The following is a 19,338-nucleotide window of genomic DNA, read 5'->3' as shown; positions in this document are numbered from 1 at the left end:
GCAGCCCTCGGTGATGGAGATTATGTTTCCATGTCACTCTTTGTAATAATGCCGGGTGGAAAGAGGGATCACGAAAAGATTCTAAATTACAAAACAAAAACTTTAGCGGCTAAACGCGTGGAAATCTCTTTTAAAAATGACGTCTGGCCAACGAGAAAGAGCCACGTGTGCTAAACGCGGCTTTAAGAGAATCCTGCTGGCTGCTCCCATCAGTGGACGCCTTTGGACTCATCGACGCTCCACCCATTTTCCCAAACTCCTTTAACCAAAAGAGTCAGAGCTCAATTTGCAGCCTTTTAGACTCTACCAAGTAATTTAGCGCTGTCCACGTGGCATTAACTGTTTTGGGGATTAATTATTATCAAAACTTTCAATGGTGGGGTCAATGTTATTAGTTTCAGGATAAATGAAATGCTACTATATTTTTCACCTTGAGTAATTCCAATCTCTTCAAACAATATAATTGATTTCTCTTATGGTTTTTGAATTGAATTTGAGCTGTCATTAAATGGTTTGATAGTTTAATTATAATTTTAATAGCGAGTTGAAAAACTAACACCCACATGTAAATTATTTAATTAAAATAAAAAATAAATTACAAATACACAATTCAAACTTAATCTTACCCCTTAGTTGGTTTGGGTCGCATAACCCAAGACCCCCTCTTTTTTTGATTCATTTCTTTAGTCTTGAAGAGAGCCAAATCTTAATTAAATAATTAAGGTTTGCACAAGAAACAAGCAAAGGCCGAGCACGCTAGCTCGGAAGTCGTTGCACTAGTTTAAGTTGATAAAAAATACAAAACATGTGAGATGGAATTGTTTTAATCACACTCGAATTTGACCCAAACCACAAGTGACAGAATGCAGCAGCCAGCTCTTGTTGTTATTTTGCCATGCTTTGTGAGATTTATCTCATCCTTAGGCCCATATTAAGGCATAGATAAACTTCATAAACTTTGTGTGCTTAGTCCAATGATGATAATAATCTTTCGCTCTGTTTGTTAATGTATTTTATAAGTATTTTTTGTGTTTGGCTTAAAATAGTGTTTTGATGTGACATAAAAATAAAATTTGCTTTTGTATTTTGAAGAGTATTTTTGTTAATATTATTATTTTGAAAATAAAAAAAACATAAGACAAAACAAAAGAACAAACCAAGCCAATGTGTTGCTATACATAGGCAGTGATACTTTTTAGTAATGCATGTTGCATGTTTTCCTTTTGGGTATCCTTCACATTATGCTTAGAATTTTTTACTTTTCATTTTAGTTTAAAAATTACTTCCTTTTTTTAGTTACCAATTTTTTCAGAGTACTACATTCCACTTTCTATTTTATCTTTACCCTTTCGTTTTTCCATTTTCTAATTACTTGCATTCCAAATTCCAAAGTAATCTGCATATTTTATTAGAAGTTAAAACTTAAAAAACATAAGACAAAACATCTACGTAACTTTGAAATTTGGAATGTAAGTACTTTGAAAAAGAAAAAAATATTAAATGGAAAAATGACTTTAGCCTCAAAAATATATATATATTAACTAATCAAAACAACATGTGACTAGTCGAATGTGAATCCTGTAAGGCCACGAGTACTTGTTTGGAGTCTAAAAACTAGCCCTCTTCTCTTCTTTCCCTATATCAAATGGTTTTATTACTGTCGTTATCATTGTGATGGTATATTTTTGACTGGTTGAATATAAAATTACCACATCTTTCTTTTATATTTTATTCTCTTTCTTTTGATTCTTATATTTATTTTTCTCCCTTTTTTTATGCATTTTTTTTTTACCATGTACTTTTTTGTTTATAAACCCATTATCAATATTTTGTGTTTACATATGAATAAGGAGGTATAGAAAAAGGTGCTTGAAAAACAGGGACGGAGGTAGGTGTTGCCGTGTTGGCCGGGGGGCTGCCAGCTGCCTCACTTAATTTTCCAAATTTTTTCCTTAAAAAATTGTTAATAGTTTAATATATATTGTTAGGTTTAAAAATTACTTGACCCAAGTCAAAATTAAAACACACACAAATAACACTAGTTTTTGTTATTGGGGTTATTTTAATTAACATTAACGCTCCAATTAATAGTGAAGGATAATTATTAATTAGCTTTTAAAGCTAGATATCTTTGCAGGTACAGTTCACAAATGCAGGATCAGAACCCCCAAAACCCCTTCAAATCACGCGCACACGCATATACACACACAAGCACTCTCTCTCTCTCTCTCTCTCTCTGCACACCAATATAAATTTCTGCCTACTACAACCCAACAAATCCACCAACATTCTCACGAGTCACTCCCTTCTCTTCCTCTAGAAAAAAAAAAAAAAAAAAAAATGCACAAAAAACTCAGCCCCATGACTCCTCTGCTCCTCTTTATCTTTTTCTCATCTCTCACTGTAAGCACTCTGAGTCTCACTACTGTGGTTCACATTCTCTTTTGTTCTCCAACTTTGTTGTTTCTGGCACTGCCTCACTGTCTCACTCGTGTTTTCATTTTCTGTCAATGCAGGTTGGGTTCGCCTCCGCCGGAGACGGCGGTTCTTTCGCCGGAGAAAACCCATTTACCCCGAGAGCGTATCTGGTTCGGTATTGGAACAAAGAGATCCGAAATAGTCAGCCCAAGCCAGCATTTCTGCTATCCAAGGCATCCCCTCTGAGTGCGGTGGACTCGGCGAGTTTCGCCAAGCTCGCGGCGCAGAGCGATCTGTCCTCGCACTTGCCGGCGTTCTGCGCCTCGGCGAACCTGCTCTGCTTCTCCGATTTATCGCCGAGTCTGGAGAAGCACGAGAAGGACTCCAACTTTGCAGGGTACTCGGACCGGAACTTCACCAATTACGGCACGGATCGGCTCGGCGGGACCGACTCGTTCCAGAAATACTCGGGCGACGAGAACATCCCCGTCGACTCGTTTCGCCGGTACAGCCGAGACTCGACGGGCCACAAGGACAATTTCGTCAGTTACGCCCCCAATGGCAACGTGGTGGACCAGAGCTTCAACACCTACGCCACCGGGGCTACCGGCGGCTCCGGCATGTTCTCCAAGTACGCCGGCGATGTGAACGTCCCCAATCTCCGGTTCACTTCCTACTCTGACGATTCCAATGGCCATGACCACACGTTCTCGACCTACAGCGAGAACGCTAACGCCGGTGACCAGAGATTCAGCAACTATGGGAAGAACGGCAATGGGGCTCCGAACGAGTTCAACAACTACGGGACGGGTGCGAATGTCGTCGGGTCGGACTTCGCGGCCTACGGCCAAACGTCAAATGGCGCGAACGACACGTTCACGAATTACGGGAAGGACCAGAACAATCCCCAGAACAACTTCAGGAGCTATGGGGACGGAGGAAACAGTGCCGTTGATAGCTTCGCGAATTACAGAGAGAACGCCAATGTGGGTGACGACTCGTTCCAGAGCTACGCTAAGAACTCGAACGGGGCCAAGGTCAATTTCGCCAATTACGGTAAATCCTTCAATATCGGTACAGACAAGTTCACTGGGTACGGCCAGGGCTCCCGGGGCCAGACCGCCGGATTCAAGATCTACGGCGTGAACACTACTTTTAAGGACTACTCGAAAAAGGGTATCACATTCTCTAGGTACACCAATGTGAGCTCGGAGAAGAGCACTACAATGCAGGTCAGTGGCAGTTTGGTAAAAAGGTGGGTGGAGCCGGGCAAATTCTTTCGGGAGTCGATGCTGAAGAAGGGGAAGGTAATGCCAATGCCGGACATTAGAGATAAAATGCCCAAAAGGTCGTTTTTGCCCCGGTCCATCTCGTCCAAATTACCGTTCTCAACCTCCAAGATCTCTGAGATGAAGAGGATCTTCCACGCGCGTGATAATTCTAGCATGGAGAGTATGATGCTGGAGTCGCTCAGCGACTGCGAGAGGGCTCCTACCCAGGGCGAGACCAAGCGGTGCGTCGGGTCGGCGGAGGACATGATCGACTTTGCAACCTCAGTCCTTGGCCGCAACGTCGTCGTTCGATCAACCGAGAACGTGAGCGGGTCAAAGAAGAACATAATGGTCGGATCGGTCAAAGGGATCAACGGTGGAAAAGTGACGCAGTCTGTGTCTTGTCATCAGAGCTTGTTCCCCTACCTGCTCTACTATTGCCATTCGGTCCCGAAGGTTCGGGTCTACGAAGCGGATATACTGGACCCGAGTTCTAAGGCCAAGATTAATCACGGTGTTGCCATCTGTCACTTGGACACGTCGTCTTGGAGCCAGGGTCATGGAGCTTTCTTGGCTTTGGGTTCGGGTCCGGGGCGGATCGAGGTTTGCCACTGGATTTTCGAGAATGATATGACCTGGACACTCGCCGATTAAGTGCTTAGCTTAAGCTATATTATTGCTTTAATATATTGGGTTACCCGGTCGCTAAGAAAGCTTAGATGCCGGCTACACACCCTGTTGATTAATTTGAAGTCCCTATTAAGTTAAGAATTTTTAGCTTTGACAGGAAAAGCAAGTTATGGTTTACTTTACATTTGGAAGGTGCTATATATAATTTGAGTTTTGGTAAATGTTATTAAATCTACCCAAATAACTGGAAGGAAAATGAAAAAAAAAGAAGTTTTTAGCTTTTCCTGTTGATTTCTTTTGCACTTTATTTCTTTGTATTGCTTTTGCTACGTCTATTTACAACTTCAGACAGTCTACGTGACACTTATCATGATATATACGTTTAAATTTCTTTTTGAATGGAAAAGAAAAGAAAAAAAATAAATATATATATATATAGGATGAGATTCAAAGTGTGGAGAATATTTGAACACCAACTAAAGAAAGTAGCAAAGGATTGATGGTTGGACATGTAAACAAAATCATGTGAGTAAGGATGAGGTGGTCCAATGACCCTCCAAGATGTGCTTTTGTATTGTATGGGGAAGGCTATGGGAATGGGACAGCTGTTGTTGGGAATGGCCGTATTTGTTTAATGCTTATGTTCAAATTGCTTGTGAAATTCAGATATCTTCTCTTCTTCTAAATTCACCCTTTGTTTCAAGGGCACCTTAAAAAGTAGGGTTTATTCTAGAGGTGTAAAAGATAATGGGAAGAAATATAGAAACAAAAGGGGGGGTTATCCCATCAAAATGGCCCTACTTTCATGATTATTGGGACTTGATAGTTGCTTGGATAGACTTAAATAATCATATTTTCTTAACACCATTTTCCAGCTTGGCTAAGTGCAGCTAATGGGGACTGCAACCTTGGACTTCATAGAAAGGAGCACTGAAAGTGAAATGTAAGGAAAAATGATTCTACTAACTAGGGAAGGCACATCAGCTTCAACAATTTTCTATTTAGCCACCAACTCGTGCATCCCATATAAAGTCTTTGATAATTGTTGTCTAAAACTTATTTAGATAATAAATTGTTGAAAATCTTGATCCGCTTTATTTCGATCCCTTCATTACACTCTATCTTGGGCAAGGGTTATAGTTTAATGTGATTTGTTATGTATAATCATCCTATATTCTAATTGAGCTTTTCAGTAATTTAGGTAGAAGGTCATTTCATATCTTGTCTTATTTTTTGGTTGATTATATGACTGATGTCTGATTTAAAATGAATTATTATACTTTATGACAATGAAATTCTTAGAGCAAGTGGAGTGGCGACTAGTTTACTGATCACCATGATTAAATAAACGTTGCTTTATGCTATTAATTTAAAACCTCATCATCCTTTTGACCCTCTAGAAAGTTGGTTTACAGCAATGAAAAGTGAAAGGAAAAGGGGGGAGGGGGGGGGGACTTCTATTTGGTTTATAGTTTTAATTTCAATTATGACATGTGCACACGTACATTTTGAATCACTTTATCTCTCTTGAATTTTAAAAAATTCCAGCAAAAAAAATAAAGAAAAGGGTGTGGTCAGTGGTGCATGTCTTGTGTGCCAAGCAGGTGGCTCTTACATTTGAGCTGCTAAAAAATCTGCCCGAATTTTAAGAAATTCAGACAAAAAATTCCAGAGATCAGGATCCATAGTATTAATGTATTATGGAGTGCAACCTCAATCTATTGTAAGAGAAATGGTAAAGAACCCAACACTTTTTTTTTTTTTTTTTTTAATTTTCTCTCCCAAATAATTTGGATCCTACGTTCATTTAAGAAAAATAAAAAGATAAAAAAAAAAAAAAAATCTTAGGGTACGTTTAGAATTGCGGTTTCAACAAGTGTGATTTTAAAAATAGCTCGTTACTTTTTAAAATCGCAAAGGCATTTAGTAAAACATGTTAAAAAATACTTTTTTATTAAATATTTGTTATGCAAATTCATGATTTTGGTTTAAATTTGCACTTTTTCAAATAAGCACCTCCTAGTCTGCTTATTGAAATCGCAGATTTTTTTCCTTTTTTTAAATCGCAATGCCAGATGCCTTATGTTTTGTAATATCTTTTAAAAACGCAGATTATTTTTGTGAAATCGCAATCTCAAACGTACCCTAAACCTATTTATTTCTTGAACAGACCAAATCATTTGCAAAAAGAAAATTTGAAAAAAAAATGTTGGGTTGTTTAGCATTTCTCCTATCGTAAAAATAATAATGGTGGAAGATCCAAGGCAACCACCAACTACTTCAATACATTTTTTTTCTTCTTCTTCTTCATGCACTACAACAACTTTAGTACTCTGCTTGGTCATTGGGTCCAGCCCTTAATAATAGCCTGCTGTGGTTCGCCTTCAATGAGAGAGCAACAGAAGAACCTGATCCTTTTCCCATTTCTCCTGCTGTGCCTTTTAATTGTGGTCTGCAAACAATAAAGAACCTCAATTATAATTATTACCATATTTTAGTGTTGATAATAGGAAAAAAAATATAGTTTCCCTTTCACTGAGTGACATTTGTCGCACTACAAGGGAGCAAGATCTCAGCAATGAATGAAAATCTTTACTGTTTCAACTGTCTCATGTAAAACTTTTATAATACATTGATTAATTGCCCTGGTTCTGTATATTTTAAATCGGAGAATATTTAGTTAATGATCATAATCTTTCTATAAAGATCTTGAACTCATAAATGGAACAGTCCCATAAAATAAAATAAAATATATTATATATATTTTAAAAATAATAAAAAAATTTAAAAAAAAATAATAAAAAATTAAGGGGTAGATCGGTCACCTTCAAGGGCAAATTTTTTTTATTTTTTTATTTTATTTTTTTGATTTGGCCCTTGAAGGTGGTCAAACCACCCTCAATGGCCGGCTACCCAATCCCAACTGGGGTGGATGAATTCTGATCATTAACTGAATATTCTTCGGTCTAAAATAGATTAGAGAGGATCCACATCCATTAAAGAGACCTGATCATTCATCTCCAATAACATTTAGAACAGTCATCTTTGTCTCATATAGAATCCTATATATATATATATATATATATATATATAAGCGTCAAGAACTTATACATAGTTATAAGGTGTAAGATCCGTTGAAGACTTGTTGGGGATATTAGTAGTAGAGAAAATATCCGATGAATAAGTTAGCAAGGATGAAGGATCAAGTTAAGAGAGCTAGGACAATTATAGGAAAAATGATTGTACCTGAAATGATGGCATATCTTCCCCTTACGCAGAGGCCCCCCCTCGTGGAATGCAACTTTGGCTAGGTATTAATTGTTTATGGGGTACGACTCTAACAAAGTATGAAGCCGCACTACCATTCATTGAAAAGTTGTTGGTGAGACAAGACCGGAGTTGAAGCAATTGGTTAAATTATTATTTATCTTAAAAGTTTAATTTTATAAAAAATAATAAATTTAATAATTTAATTAATATTTTAACACGACCATTCTATGTTTTCACTCCTTACATTTGTTATGCAATTAATGGGTTGGCTTCCTTGACCCAATCGGGACGGCGACTAGCCTGATCAATCCGGCCAGACTGGTGAACTCCTAGATCCGCAATCTTGACCTGGACTAGCCGAGTAGATATCTGGTACATCATATTGATGCTATTGAGCAAGTTGTGAATTTCAGGATTGAATACCAAAAATCTGCAAATGCTAAGACATTCCAGTATGTACCAGCTACTTAATGGTTTGTTTGTAGTGGATTGAAGAAATAGTCAAAAGATGCATATATACCCTCTGTTTGCAACCCACAAGGATTTGTTTGGTGTCAAGGCCCTACTCTCAAGACCAGCAAATATATATATATATATATATATATATATATATTTTTTTTTATCTTTTCTTTTTTGGTTTTTGCTGGTTTAGTAATTAGTACTATTATATATAATTCAACCCTTAAGCCAGGCTCGTCAGAAACCGCAGCACGATGTGCCCAATATACAATTTAATACTTTTCAAATCCAATCATAAGACAAAGTAACAACAAAAGAGTTTGGTTAGCCACCTTTTGCTCCAACAATGGAGAATCTCCACATATGCCTGATTAGTATTAGTCACTTTGATTTTTATTAATACCTTGGTGGGGCTGGGTCAGGCTATGACTCAGTCGGACTTAAAGGAGCGCCTGCGGTTCCCATCAGCTCCCAGCAGATAGGTGCTACAATAGTCACGCCCAAGTAAGATAGTTACAATTAGTTTCTCCGGCCTACCTTTTTTAATTAAAAAAAAAAACAACAACAAAAGAGTTTGGTTGTTTCCATATGTTACTCGTATCAATGCTCTTTCATTTATCCAAACAAAGGCTTGGAGAGAGTTCTTTCAACCAACTAAGGCTGTGAACTATCTCAGCAAGACCACCCTTTGCCATAACTATGGTAGCTAGCTAGGGAGCCATAAAAAAAAGGTCCCATAAAAAGGGAAGCTCTGCAAATCCTTTCTCGAGGCATAGCATAAGCCAAGACAAATATATTGCAGTCAGGCCCCAACCTTTTGTTGGATCCTATAAATATGGAGTGAAAATTCGTACAATGGCAATAATTTTGCCATTTGCTTTTATTTTTTTTGTCTGTTCTCCACTCCTGGTAATAATAGCAATCCAGATGTTGTCGCATTTTCTTTTGTTTGATTGAGTTGTTTTGAAGTTGTATCTTGGTAAACCAAATTCAAGACCATGAAATAAAAACCCCATGAAAACAGATTGAGTCCCACATTAAAAAAACAATATCACAAACAGGAGTGGTTAATATAATACTTGATTAGTGTCCCAACAATTCTATATTATCCAAAGTGTGGGTCTCCCTGAAAATGACCAGAAATTATATATCTTTTTTTTCTTTTTCCACATTACTTTTGGTTACATCGGATGCTCATATATGAGAAAGAGGGTCAACAAATGCAACTCCTGTTGGGGCAGCACTTGCAGCGTACAATTCTGGGATGAGGAATATCTGCAACAATGCTAAAGCTTGGGAATCAGTTGAGCTCATCTAGCTGCTGTAGAAGAGTATGGATTTTCAAAGTTGTTGGTAGAAAAGTAATTCCCAGTACAGAATTGATGCAAGTGCTACAGACTCCCATAAATGTTGTGCAATTGGCATCAAAATACTGTTTAAGTTGTCAAAAAAAGAAGAAGCTAGAATGAATGATGTCCAAACATGAAAAATATTGCAGAAATTGTGCCGTCTCTCTGTTGACAAAAGCCAACCTACCCTTTGGTGTCACTGGGTGGCTTCCAACTTTTCTCCACCAGTTGTGGCGCCTGCCTGTGCCGGATCATGCTCTCCTGATTGGTGTTTGAAATTTCAAGGCCTAATGTGGTCAAAAATCATGCATCATACAATTATTACAGGCCTTTTCTAATGGCAAAAGCAGTTTACCATGTGCTGTCCTTGTCCAAGTAGCGAGGGTGTAACCCTCACATTTCATGACATTTTTTTCTACATCAACGACAGTAAATGTGACCTGTCTATGTCCATGTCCCAAATGAAGCTCATGCTCATAGATCATATCAATGGCCATGATATCCAGCCAAAGTGCTCCATCTTCTCTTATCCTAGTGGTCTATTCATGTATCGTTATTAAATGTGGCAAACATTTTTTTCACTTGAACTCATTACTCATCCCATTAGAATGTGACGGGACAAACATGTGATTCGGGCTGGTGCCCATCAGACCTGCTTGCAATCAATTCCCAAAATGGCATTAAAAATGTGTTCATAGATAGCTCTTAACTAGAAATTTTGGGATGGGGATCGGGGGCAAATATCTGTTTCGGGCAAATATCTCGACAGCTCGAGTTACTTAAATGCCTGCCCGAGTGTTTTCTCACATGAAGTTGTTCGTTACACCGTGTACTAGGCAGTTTTATTGCACGAGATTTGAATCCGTAATTTTGTGAAATACATGAAAGAGTAGGAGCTTTTCAGTTGCATCATGCCAATCATACCCATCATTGAAAAAAGTCCTAATTGGCAATCTCTTTTTTCGTGTGAATTTGCTCATACAATTTTCTTAAGGCCCAGTAATCCCACTAACCTCACCAAATAGGAAGCCCTAGATTGTGCTTTCCAATGTTTGCCCCATTCAATTGCTGACCATGAGGCCGACAATAGGCCCAATAGTGAACTCAGGTCCAAATGCCGGCCTACAATGAAGCCCATATGTTTTGGAACCCAGCCCATAAACAACCCCTTTCTTTCCAAGCAGGCGAGCAGCGAGGCTGAGAGCGGCTTCGTGTAGAGCAGAGAAGAATAGCTATGGCGGCCAACTGTACGAGACGAACCCTTCAAAGCTTTTTAGCTTCTGCAAAAACCCTACTGAGCCGTACGGCATCTACTCCATCACCTTTCGCTTCGAAAGCTTCCAAGTTGAATGGCCGGTTCTCTGTTCAGAAGCGCATGTTCTCCAGGTTACGCTTTTATCATTTTCCGTACCCAGTTGATAGTTCTTTCAAAAGTAAATTGAAAGAGAAAAACTTCACTCTGTTTGGTTGCTGAGAAAACTGTGGAAAAAGTAAGGGAATGAGGATCTGTTGTCTTGTGTTCTTATTTCTTTTCTTTATTTGGAAGATTGACGAAGAAACCTGGCCAAGTTTTAAGCTTGTGGGTATGTCCCAAACAATAAAAGTTTGATAAATGATGTTTCAGTTTGATTTATTCTACTTCTTTTTCTCAGTAACCAAACGGCGCATTAGGGTTTATGTGAGACTTTGGGTCAACTCCCGCCCCTCCTTCCAATTCTCCTGCATTTACATTTGATACATATAGTCTTCTTTGCGTGGTACATTATTCAATACAATTCATGGGTCTCAACTTTGTCTTGTGACCATTCATTTAGATAACCATGGAACCTGTTAGCGTATTTAGGGTACCTTTTTATGTGATGTTAAATATGTTGTAGTGTGAGCCTTAGAATAATTATAATGTTGCTTTATAGGCTTCCTGTGGAGTTGACTGCTGTGCAGCAGTCTTTGATGCCATTGCACAGCGTTACTGCTTCTGCCTTGTTCGCTTCGTTGCTGTCTGTGCAAAATAACAACTGGGGGTGTCTATCTGAAGGTATAGGTTTTACACTTTTGCAGTATCATTTCATGTTGTGCTCTCAAACATCTATCCATTTACCTCTACTTGTAATCACTTAAGGCCATTTGCTTTGTAGAAAATGGTCCACAAACTGACTGCTGATTTGATACCAAGTAATTACACCTTGTTGATATGGATGATAGTGGTTTTCATGACAAAAAAAGGAGGATATGTTGGACAGATCTGTTGATCATTTGAGGATGCCAGGAAGTATTGATTTGAAAGTGGGGGGTGGACCTTTTTGATTTCTCACCTTTGAAGTGTATGGCCCTTTTGTTGCTCTATTTTGTGAGGAGTTCAGTTGGATGTTTCTTTCTTAGATTATAGTGGTTCAACTGGAAGATAATTCACCTAAAAAGTGGGCCTTCTCTAACACAGCTGAAATTCTTTTTACCATGCGAGTGAATGTTTTGGAGAAGGGCTTTGAAATTAATCATCAAACACATTTTGGCCTCTCATGCTTTCTATTTTGCTACAAGTCATCTTACATAATTTTTAGAACCTAGAAATTGGCTTGTGGGTATCGATGGATTATGGCGTTCCTTCTTTGGGAGAGGGGACAATAAGTGCTTTGTGTAGATTCCTTTTATCTCATAACACATTTTGTGTTGAAACAAATGCTTTTGCCAAAGCAAGTGGATGAGCATGTAATGTGAGATGCGATGGTGTGGGAGAACAAGGGCTAGAAACATATGGAGGCTGTTGTGTTCTGTATAGCTGGAAATGCGATGTCATAATATTGGATTTGTTGCTGAAAAAGACATAATTTAGCTTCTTATGCCTCTCCTCTCTCTCCTTTTCATGCATTTAATTTCCAATTTCCTTTGCAACTTCTAGTATCTAACTTTTCAAGATGGAAGAAGAGGCATTATATGAACCATGTCAAACAGTATTGCCTCCTTAGACCATATTGTGTAGTTGTGGCTGCATGAACTATTTTAACTTGAGTTAATGTCTCCTGTCATCCCATTTTTTTTGGATTTCTGTTTGCCTTTATCGATTTCTAAAGTTAGTTGCCATTGCAATGATGGTTCAGAACTATGTCAAACACTCGTGTCTTTAGAGCCTTTGTTTTCTTAGTCTGTTCATTAGGACACAAGTTGCCTTCATTTTAAGTCATTGACCTTGTATTTTATTGTTTCATTGCAGGATTTGCAACAACACTATAGCATGGCCGGTGAGTTCCTATTCTGGGTACCAGCCAGACAAAAAGTTAGCATCAGATTTTGTTTCGTTGCATGTTTCTAATGTGGTTGAACTTGATATTTAACTTAGAAAGAGATGGGTTCCCTTTCTCTTTGTTTTTGAGGTTATCATAGTGTCCTTCACCACTCTCACTGCGATAAGAGTTTTTGGAAAGAGATGGGTCTCTCCTGATGAGTAACTCCACAATTTGCTAAAGTTCATTTTTTTGGCATAATTGGTGAATCATTTTTTTATGCTTGTATCTCGGATTCACCTCCTATGGAATGTATGAAAAATGATTTTGTACCATGAGATAGATAACCCTTAATATCTCCGTGGATGATACCAGATATCACTTTGGTGAAGAACATTTCTCACCGATTTTATGAATCATATAGGATTTAGATCAATGTTGATCGCTCCCTTGATTCCCCCTTTCTTCGTCTAATAGGATTTGGATCAAATATGGAAGGTATGAAAAATAATAGGCATGTAGCCTCTATTTCTTAGATTGAGATTTCTAGTAATTTTGTTGCTTGCTGCCCGATTGCTATTTCCCTTTCCTGTTCTAATGGGATTTGGATCAAATATGGAAGGTATGAGAAATAATAGATATAGCTTCTATTTCTTGGATAGAGATTTTTAACAATTTTGTTGCCTGCCGCTCAACAAAAGACAAGTGAAAGCTTTCATGGACTCACTTGTCCGAGCAGATATCGGGCTTTTCGCTTATCACTTATTTAAATAGATAGGTCTCGATGGCAAATAAGTACTTCAACACTAAAAATTAGGTCTACCTAGCTCAACTAATTCAAGGGTGTAGTTGAGTATAGTTAACAATGGAGAATGAATGATGAATGATGGTTTCTAGGTACCTAAGGTACATTGGAAATTACAGTATTCTTTTCATGGGTGGGCTTGTAGCTTATAGGTCACATCTTCCCTTCCCTCGGTTCTTTTTAACAATAACCTGGTTTAAAAAACTAGTCACTTAGTTAACAAAAAAACTAATGTAGATCCTGCATGGGGATGTCAAAATGCAAACCCAATTCGACTAAGATCAGGATCCTCTTCGATCCAAGTTTCATGATTCAAATTAGATTCATTTAAAACCTTAAATAAAATGGTACTATGTTAAAATAACATTGCATTTTATATACTATTAGATGCAATGCAAGAAAAATAAATCTTGTCTGTATAATGAATTTTTTGCTCCATTTCAAGTATGCAGGCAATTCATGTTGGCGTTTGGGTTAACCCGAACATAACTTATTTAATTAAATGGGTCAAACTCTTCGATCTTAATACAACCTATTTAAGTAGGCAAGTGACACAACACGACATGCATAGCCCGTTTAATAAGCAGGTTGTGTTGGGTTGACTTGACCCGACTCGAGTAACCCATTTAACAAACAAGTTGTATTGAGTTGACTCGACTTGCACAACTCATTCAATAAACAATGTTGAGTTCATTCAGACACCAACTCATTTGACCCGTTTTGACATGGATATTAATTTAAATGAAAAAAAGAATTTTAATTTATATGAATTTTAACCTTTTAGGATTTTGTTTTCAATTGTAAAAAAATATATAATTTAATTTATATGAGTTATATGGGTCACTCATGTATTAAGCGAGTTTACTCGGGATTGACATGTTTATTTTAATTTAATTTGGATAGACTTTAAATGACTCAAACTTGATTGTATAAAATCTTAACTCTCTAATTTTATGTTAAGTTGGCACGTCATGTAAAAAATTATTAATCATAATTTCAATTCATTTCATTTTAAATGATCCTGTTCCATCCGATAATTTTTCCATCCAATCAAAGGTCATCCTTTTATAGGTTTTTTTTTTTTTTTTTTTTTAAATTTTTTTTTAATGAATCTTTTTATAGCTTTTATTTAACAGAAATAGACCAAAAGTAAAATGAAAATCCCCAAAACGACTTCTAGTACGCCTTTAATCTGAGAGCCGCTGCCCGCTGGTAAAAGGCTCTCCATTATTTAAAAATCACAAGTAAAGCAAGTGAGCAACCGGTAGATTCAATTTGGTGATTCAAAATGATTACGACATGACGCACCAACAAAATATGACCGTTGCCTAACGTTCCCAAAATCTAAATTTTAAAAAGTTGGCTCTTTCTGCGAGCTACTTACCGTTGCCAACGGCAACTTTCCCTGCGATGAAAACTCCGAAAAACTCAGAACCAAGAAGTCAATTCGTTTTTGAGTCCATCAATCTGTCAGAAAAATCTTTTGGGTTTTTTGGTCTTCACCTATTGCACTGAAAATTTCATTTAATGCGATAGAATTGCAAGATCAATTTGATTTCCAGTCAAATTAATTGCAAGAGCTGAATTATTGGTTCTTGGGTTTCTTGGTCACTTCAGTTTCTCTGAATTCAATTCTTGAGGTAATTCTTGGGCTCTCAAAGGCCATGGCAACATTGGCACCCGGAATTCTGTTGAAGCTTCTCGACGGAATGAACACAGGGGTCAAAGCCACTAGCGAGCACCGGAACTCGCTTTTGCAGGTGACAGACATTGTCCCAGCCGATCTTGACGAGAAGAATCTCTGGCCGAAGCACGGGTTCTACATCAAACTTTCCGATTCTTCCCACTCAATCTATGTCAGTCTTCCCTCTGAACATAATGATTTTGTTCTCAGCAATAAAATGCAGCTAGGCCAGTTCATCTACGTCGATAGATTGGAACCAGGATCTCCGGTTCCTGTCATTAAAGGTGCGAAACCACTTCCAGGCCGGCACCCATTTCTTGGCACGCCGGAGCCTTTAATGGGTCTTAGAGAGAAAGGTGAGCCAAAGTCCAGTTCGAAGCCTTCAGCTAACAGAAGGGGTTCGTGGGGAACAGGACCGAATGGGACAGATGGAGTTTCATCTCCCTTGGCTTGCAAGCCGGTCAATTTGGACTTCGATCAGTGTACTCCGGTGAAAGAGCGTGGCAGTTCTGTGAAAAATGGGAACAATAATTTTCCCATGTCTCCGATGATAAGAGGGAGGGTTGGGAAGGATGGAAATTCTGGTGCGGGTATTAGATGTTCTTTTGGCGGTGGGCTGTTGGCGAAGATGATGGATACCAAAGCAGAAAGCCCTGCATTGCTTAGGAAAAGCTGTGTAGCCTCTTCTGCGTCCAAATTTACAAGGAGCAGGAGTGTTTGCGAAAGAGAGCCTAAGATCCCAATAAGTCCCTTCAACTCCACTGTAGGTACATTGTTCCTCTTTGCCATTTAATTCTTCATAAAGAAACATTGCATGGCTATTTATGTTTTTCCATGGAATGTTTGTTCTGTTTAAGCCACCTTTCCAACTTCCCAATATTTCAAAAGAATTGCAGGCTTTTGCTGACCAAAGTCAAAACATGCATCTCTATTGGTAACTTTCCACACCAGTTTGGTGAGAATGCCTTTTCTCCTTGCAGGAAAAGAAAAGTTCGACTCCTACACCACGTTCGCGGAGTGCAAGAGTGGCAGCTTCCCTCAATGTGGCTGGAGATGCCCAGAACTCCAACTTTAAGATGACTACTCAATCACAATCTGAGTGCGGTAATTCAACTTCTGATATCAGCACCAGTATTCACATGAACTTACCTGGAAAACTTAGCACATTGGGCAAGGTGAAATTTCCCTAAAATTTCCCTAAGTCCTGCATTTCTTGTAGCTTTTTAACTCATTTTTTCAGCTCCATTTTCTCACTTTTATGTTTTACAGGATGCGGTGCAGCAGCGAGAAACAGCTCAGAAGATTGCCCTTCAAGCATTGAGAGATGCCTCAGCTACTGAGACATTAGTTCGGTCTCTCAAGTATAATACCTTCCATAAACTTTTACTGTTATTTTGCGTTGGTTAATTAGTTTCAATTCAGCTGATATACATGCATGGTTAATTGGTTATAGGACATTTTCAAACTTGAGCAAATCAGCTAGACCTGACTCTCCAGCAGCCTGTTTTGATCAGTTTCTCGAATTTCATCATCAAATTGTGCAAGCAGTGACAGACATGGTCTCCATTCAAGCAGCTACTTCAGCCTCTGAAATGGCTAAAAAGAAAGATAGCCCCACCGAAGAAGAGTCCCCAATTCTGCACGAAATCATACCCAACTCGATGGACCAAAGCCGAAGTTCAGAACTAACATTATCTAAACGGAGAAATGCATTATACAAATCCATTGCATCCTTTCCTGAAAGAGGTGGTGAGCAGAGGACAAATCTGGGAAGACTCCTGAGATCGAATAGCAACCCAAAATCGTTTTCGGAAAGAAAAGGACCATCTACCCCACTTGGAAAACTGCCGCTTGAAACTGTTGGTGAGAATGATGAAAACAAGAAACCATCCTCTTGCAGTCTAACCAGTACAATCAAATTGGGGAAGCAGATTGAAACAGAAGCTGGAAACTGGTTTATGGACTTCCTGGAGAGGGCTTTGGAAACAGGCATGAAGAAAATGAAAGGAGTGGCAGAGGGGGATGCTCGAAAGGTTCCTCAATCTCTCATACTTAAAATTATTAACTGGGTGGAGGTAGAGCAGTGCGACGCTAATAAGCGATCTGTTCATCCCAAAGCAGCACAGATAGCCCGGAAGTTGAGGATCAAGATGAAGAATCCCTGAAAGTCACTAGCATATAGAATGTAAGCAGAGTGTATCAAATTATTTTTATGTGAAACTTCTGGCAGTGTTTGTGTCCCAACCATATGGAGATTCCGTTGCATTTGTCGAATCTCATATGTGATAGGCTTGTATGGCTTGAAGCATTATTGTCTCATTGATATATTCTTTCATTTCCCTTTGACCAATACTGCATGTGTTGCCTAATTTGCATTTTCATTGACGTTGACCAAGATGCAGCAAGACAAGTTCTATATGTTCTATTCTATGTGTTCATTGAGCCAGACAAGTTCTATATGTTCTATTCTATGTGTTCATTGAGCATGAAAATAAAATGATGATATCTTCCAGAAACGCCTATGAATAATCCAACGAGGCAAAAGAGCCTAGCAACATTTTATCTTGCCCCAGGCATCCTAAAATGTGGGACTCACCTTCTTGAGACAAGTGAATCACGCAACACCCATCTTTTAAGCTGCATAAATTTTTGTGTTATTTGGGCACCCTAATAAAATGGATTTTCAATCCATTCCAAAACCCATAATTAAGAATAGGTAAGTCCATCAGTGCCAAAATATTTGTGATGGATTGCAAAGTTGCTCTTTCAATAGATATGTCACAAATTTTGATTGGATTCACTGCAAATGAAGGAAGATCAAATTTAAGCTCGTGGAATGAATAAAATAAGACTATAAAAATATTTAAGATGGGACTTGATAATTAACAATCAGACGTACATTTTTTATTTTTAAATATAAATTGACTATACTAAATCCCACCAAAATTAAGAAGAAAATTCGAAAGTGCACAATGATAATTTTTTTTTTTTTTTTACTTTCCGTTACCAAAAAAAAATTGCTTTTTATAAAAACACTAGTTGGGAGGCACATGCTTGATTTTGAGGATTTATTCCAAATTTTTGCTGCACTTCTAATTCTTTCTATGGATTTATTTTCTCAAGGGCATAAGCTGCAAAAAAGCATTCAGAACCACAAAATACATGGTGATTTTAACATAGAGGATAAAACTGCCACAAAGCCCCAAAGCTATAATGTACAAACAATAGCCTTTCTTTTGAAAAGATAACGAAGATGGTTGTGAATCAACTCCAAGTTGCAGCAACAAATTGGTTACAGTAGTTCACAAACCTTAAATTGCTAATATAGCAGCACCAGCATATGGTGGATACATTTTCAAACTGGCAACAACCCCCAAACCTCAGTCCACAATGCAATTATTGCAATCCCATAGATCACAACAAATGCTGCACTATCAAGCAATTGATTTGACAGTCATTAGGTTGAAAGCAATTTTCAGTCACGGTACATGACATGTCTATGGCAAAAGTAAAGCAAAAAAGTTGTTGTTGTTTTTTTCTTTTTTTCTAAGAGTTAGAATTATGTTAACAAATGAAAAACAAAAAATAAACAGGACACTCCACACACCTGAAAAGGCTGAAATTCTACAGGCAGTATGCTTGGAGAATAAACTACAATTTGAGGTGAAAGAAGAACCTGCACAAAGAGGGTTATACTACAATGTCAATGGATTTCAAATAGGGTATAATTTCGCATGGACCCAGAAACACATGAACCCCAAAAGCGTAGAATTGCACAACAAAACCGAACCTGGACCCGTGGTCGAACTTCTAGCCTTGGGAGTACGGGAACGAAGCGGAACATCCACGGTCTAGATTGACACAACCGGACGGTGAGGAGTGGTGATGGGCGATGGGGGAGGAGGGGGGGTGGTGGGGTTGGTGAGGCCTCCACCACGCCATTGGAGGACGCAGGCCAAGGCGGCGAGGGTGAGAGGGAGGAGGAGTTCTTGGTGAAGGAGTGGGTAGAAAGGCCTGAATGTGGTTGGGCATGTTGAGTGTGCTTGTGTTTCTCCCTGCATGAGCTGGTCTGGTAGACTCTCGGTCTCTGACGAAGGTGGGTGGAAGACGATCGAAGGGAGATGGAGACGAGAGCGGCAAGCAAAATTTTTGAAATGACGCAAAAACCGCCCACTAGACTGATTGGATGGGTAATTGACTCAGGGCAAAAAAGTCATTTCCAAATACTGTGCGG

The 19,338-nt window shown here is 38.5% G+C and overlaps 3 protein-coding genes across 3 annotated transcripts; all 3 read left to right on the top strand.

The window, feature by feature from the left end:
- Positions 1-2,282: 2,282 nt before the first annotated feature.
- Positions 2,283-4,605, top strand: LOC132179215 (polygalacturonase 1 beta-like protein 3). Its single transcript, XM_059591885.1, has 2 exons — positions 2,283-2,403; positions 2,517-4,605. Exons 1-2 carry the CDS (start codon positions 2,341-2,343, stop codon positions 4,341-4,343), a joined length of 1,890 nt encoding a protein of 629 aa, XP_059447868.1. The 5' UTR covers positions 2,283-2,340; the 3' UTR covers positions 4,344-4,605.
- Positions 4,606-10,553: 5,948 nt separating this feature from the next.
- On the top strand, positions 10,554-12,953 carry LOC132178919 (protein NUCLEAR FUSION DEFECTIVE 6, mitochondrial). Its single transcript, XM_059591503.1, has 3 exons — positions 10,554-10,783; positions 11,311-11,432; positions 12,606-12,953. The coding sequence occupies exons 1-3, from the start codon at positions 10,632-10,634 to the stop codon at positions 12,623-12,625; spliced, it is 294 nt and encodes a 97-aa protein (XP_059447486.1). The 5' UTR covers positions 10,554-10,631; the 3' UTR covers positions 12,626-12,953.
- Positions 12,954-14,731: 1,778 nt separating this feature from the next.
- Positions 14,732-17,454, top strand: LOC132178644 (uncharacterized). Its single transcript, XM_059591123.1, has 4 exons — positions 14,732-15,867; positions 16,085-16,279; positions 16,374-16,465; positions 16,558-17,454. The coding sequence occupies exons 1-4, from the start codon at positions 15,085-15,087 to the stop codon at positions 17,267-17,269; spliced, it is 1,782 nt and encodes a 593-aa protein (XP_059447106.1). The 5' UTR covers positions 14,732-15,084; the 3' UTR covers positions 17,270-17,454.
- Positions 17,455-19,338: the final 1,884 nt, after the last annotated feature.

The sequence above is a fragment of the Corylus avellana genome, chromosome ca4 (genome assembly GCF_901000735.1).
Source record: "Corylus avellana chromosome ca4, CavTom2PMs-1.0".
NCBI classification, from domain to species: domain Eukaryota; kingdom Viridiplantae; phylum Streptophyta; class Magnoliopsida; order Fagales; family Betulaceae; genus Corylus; species Corylus avellana.
Note: the sequence above shows the minus strand (reverse complement) of the source record. Positions and strands in the feature narration are given on the sequence as shown.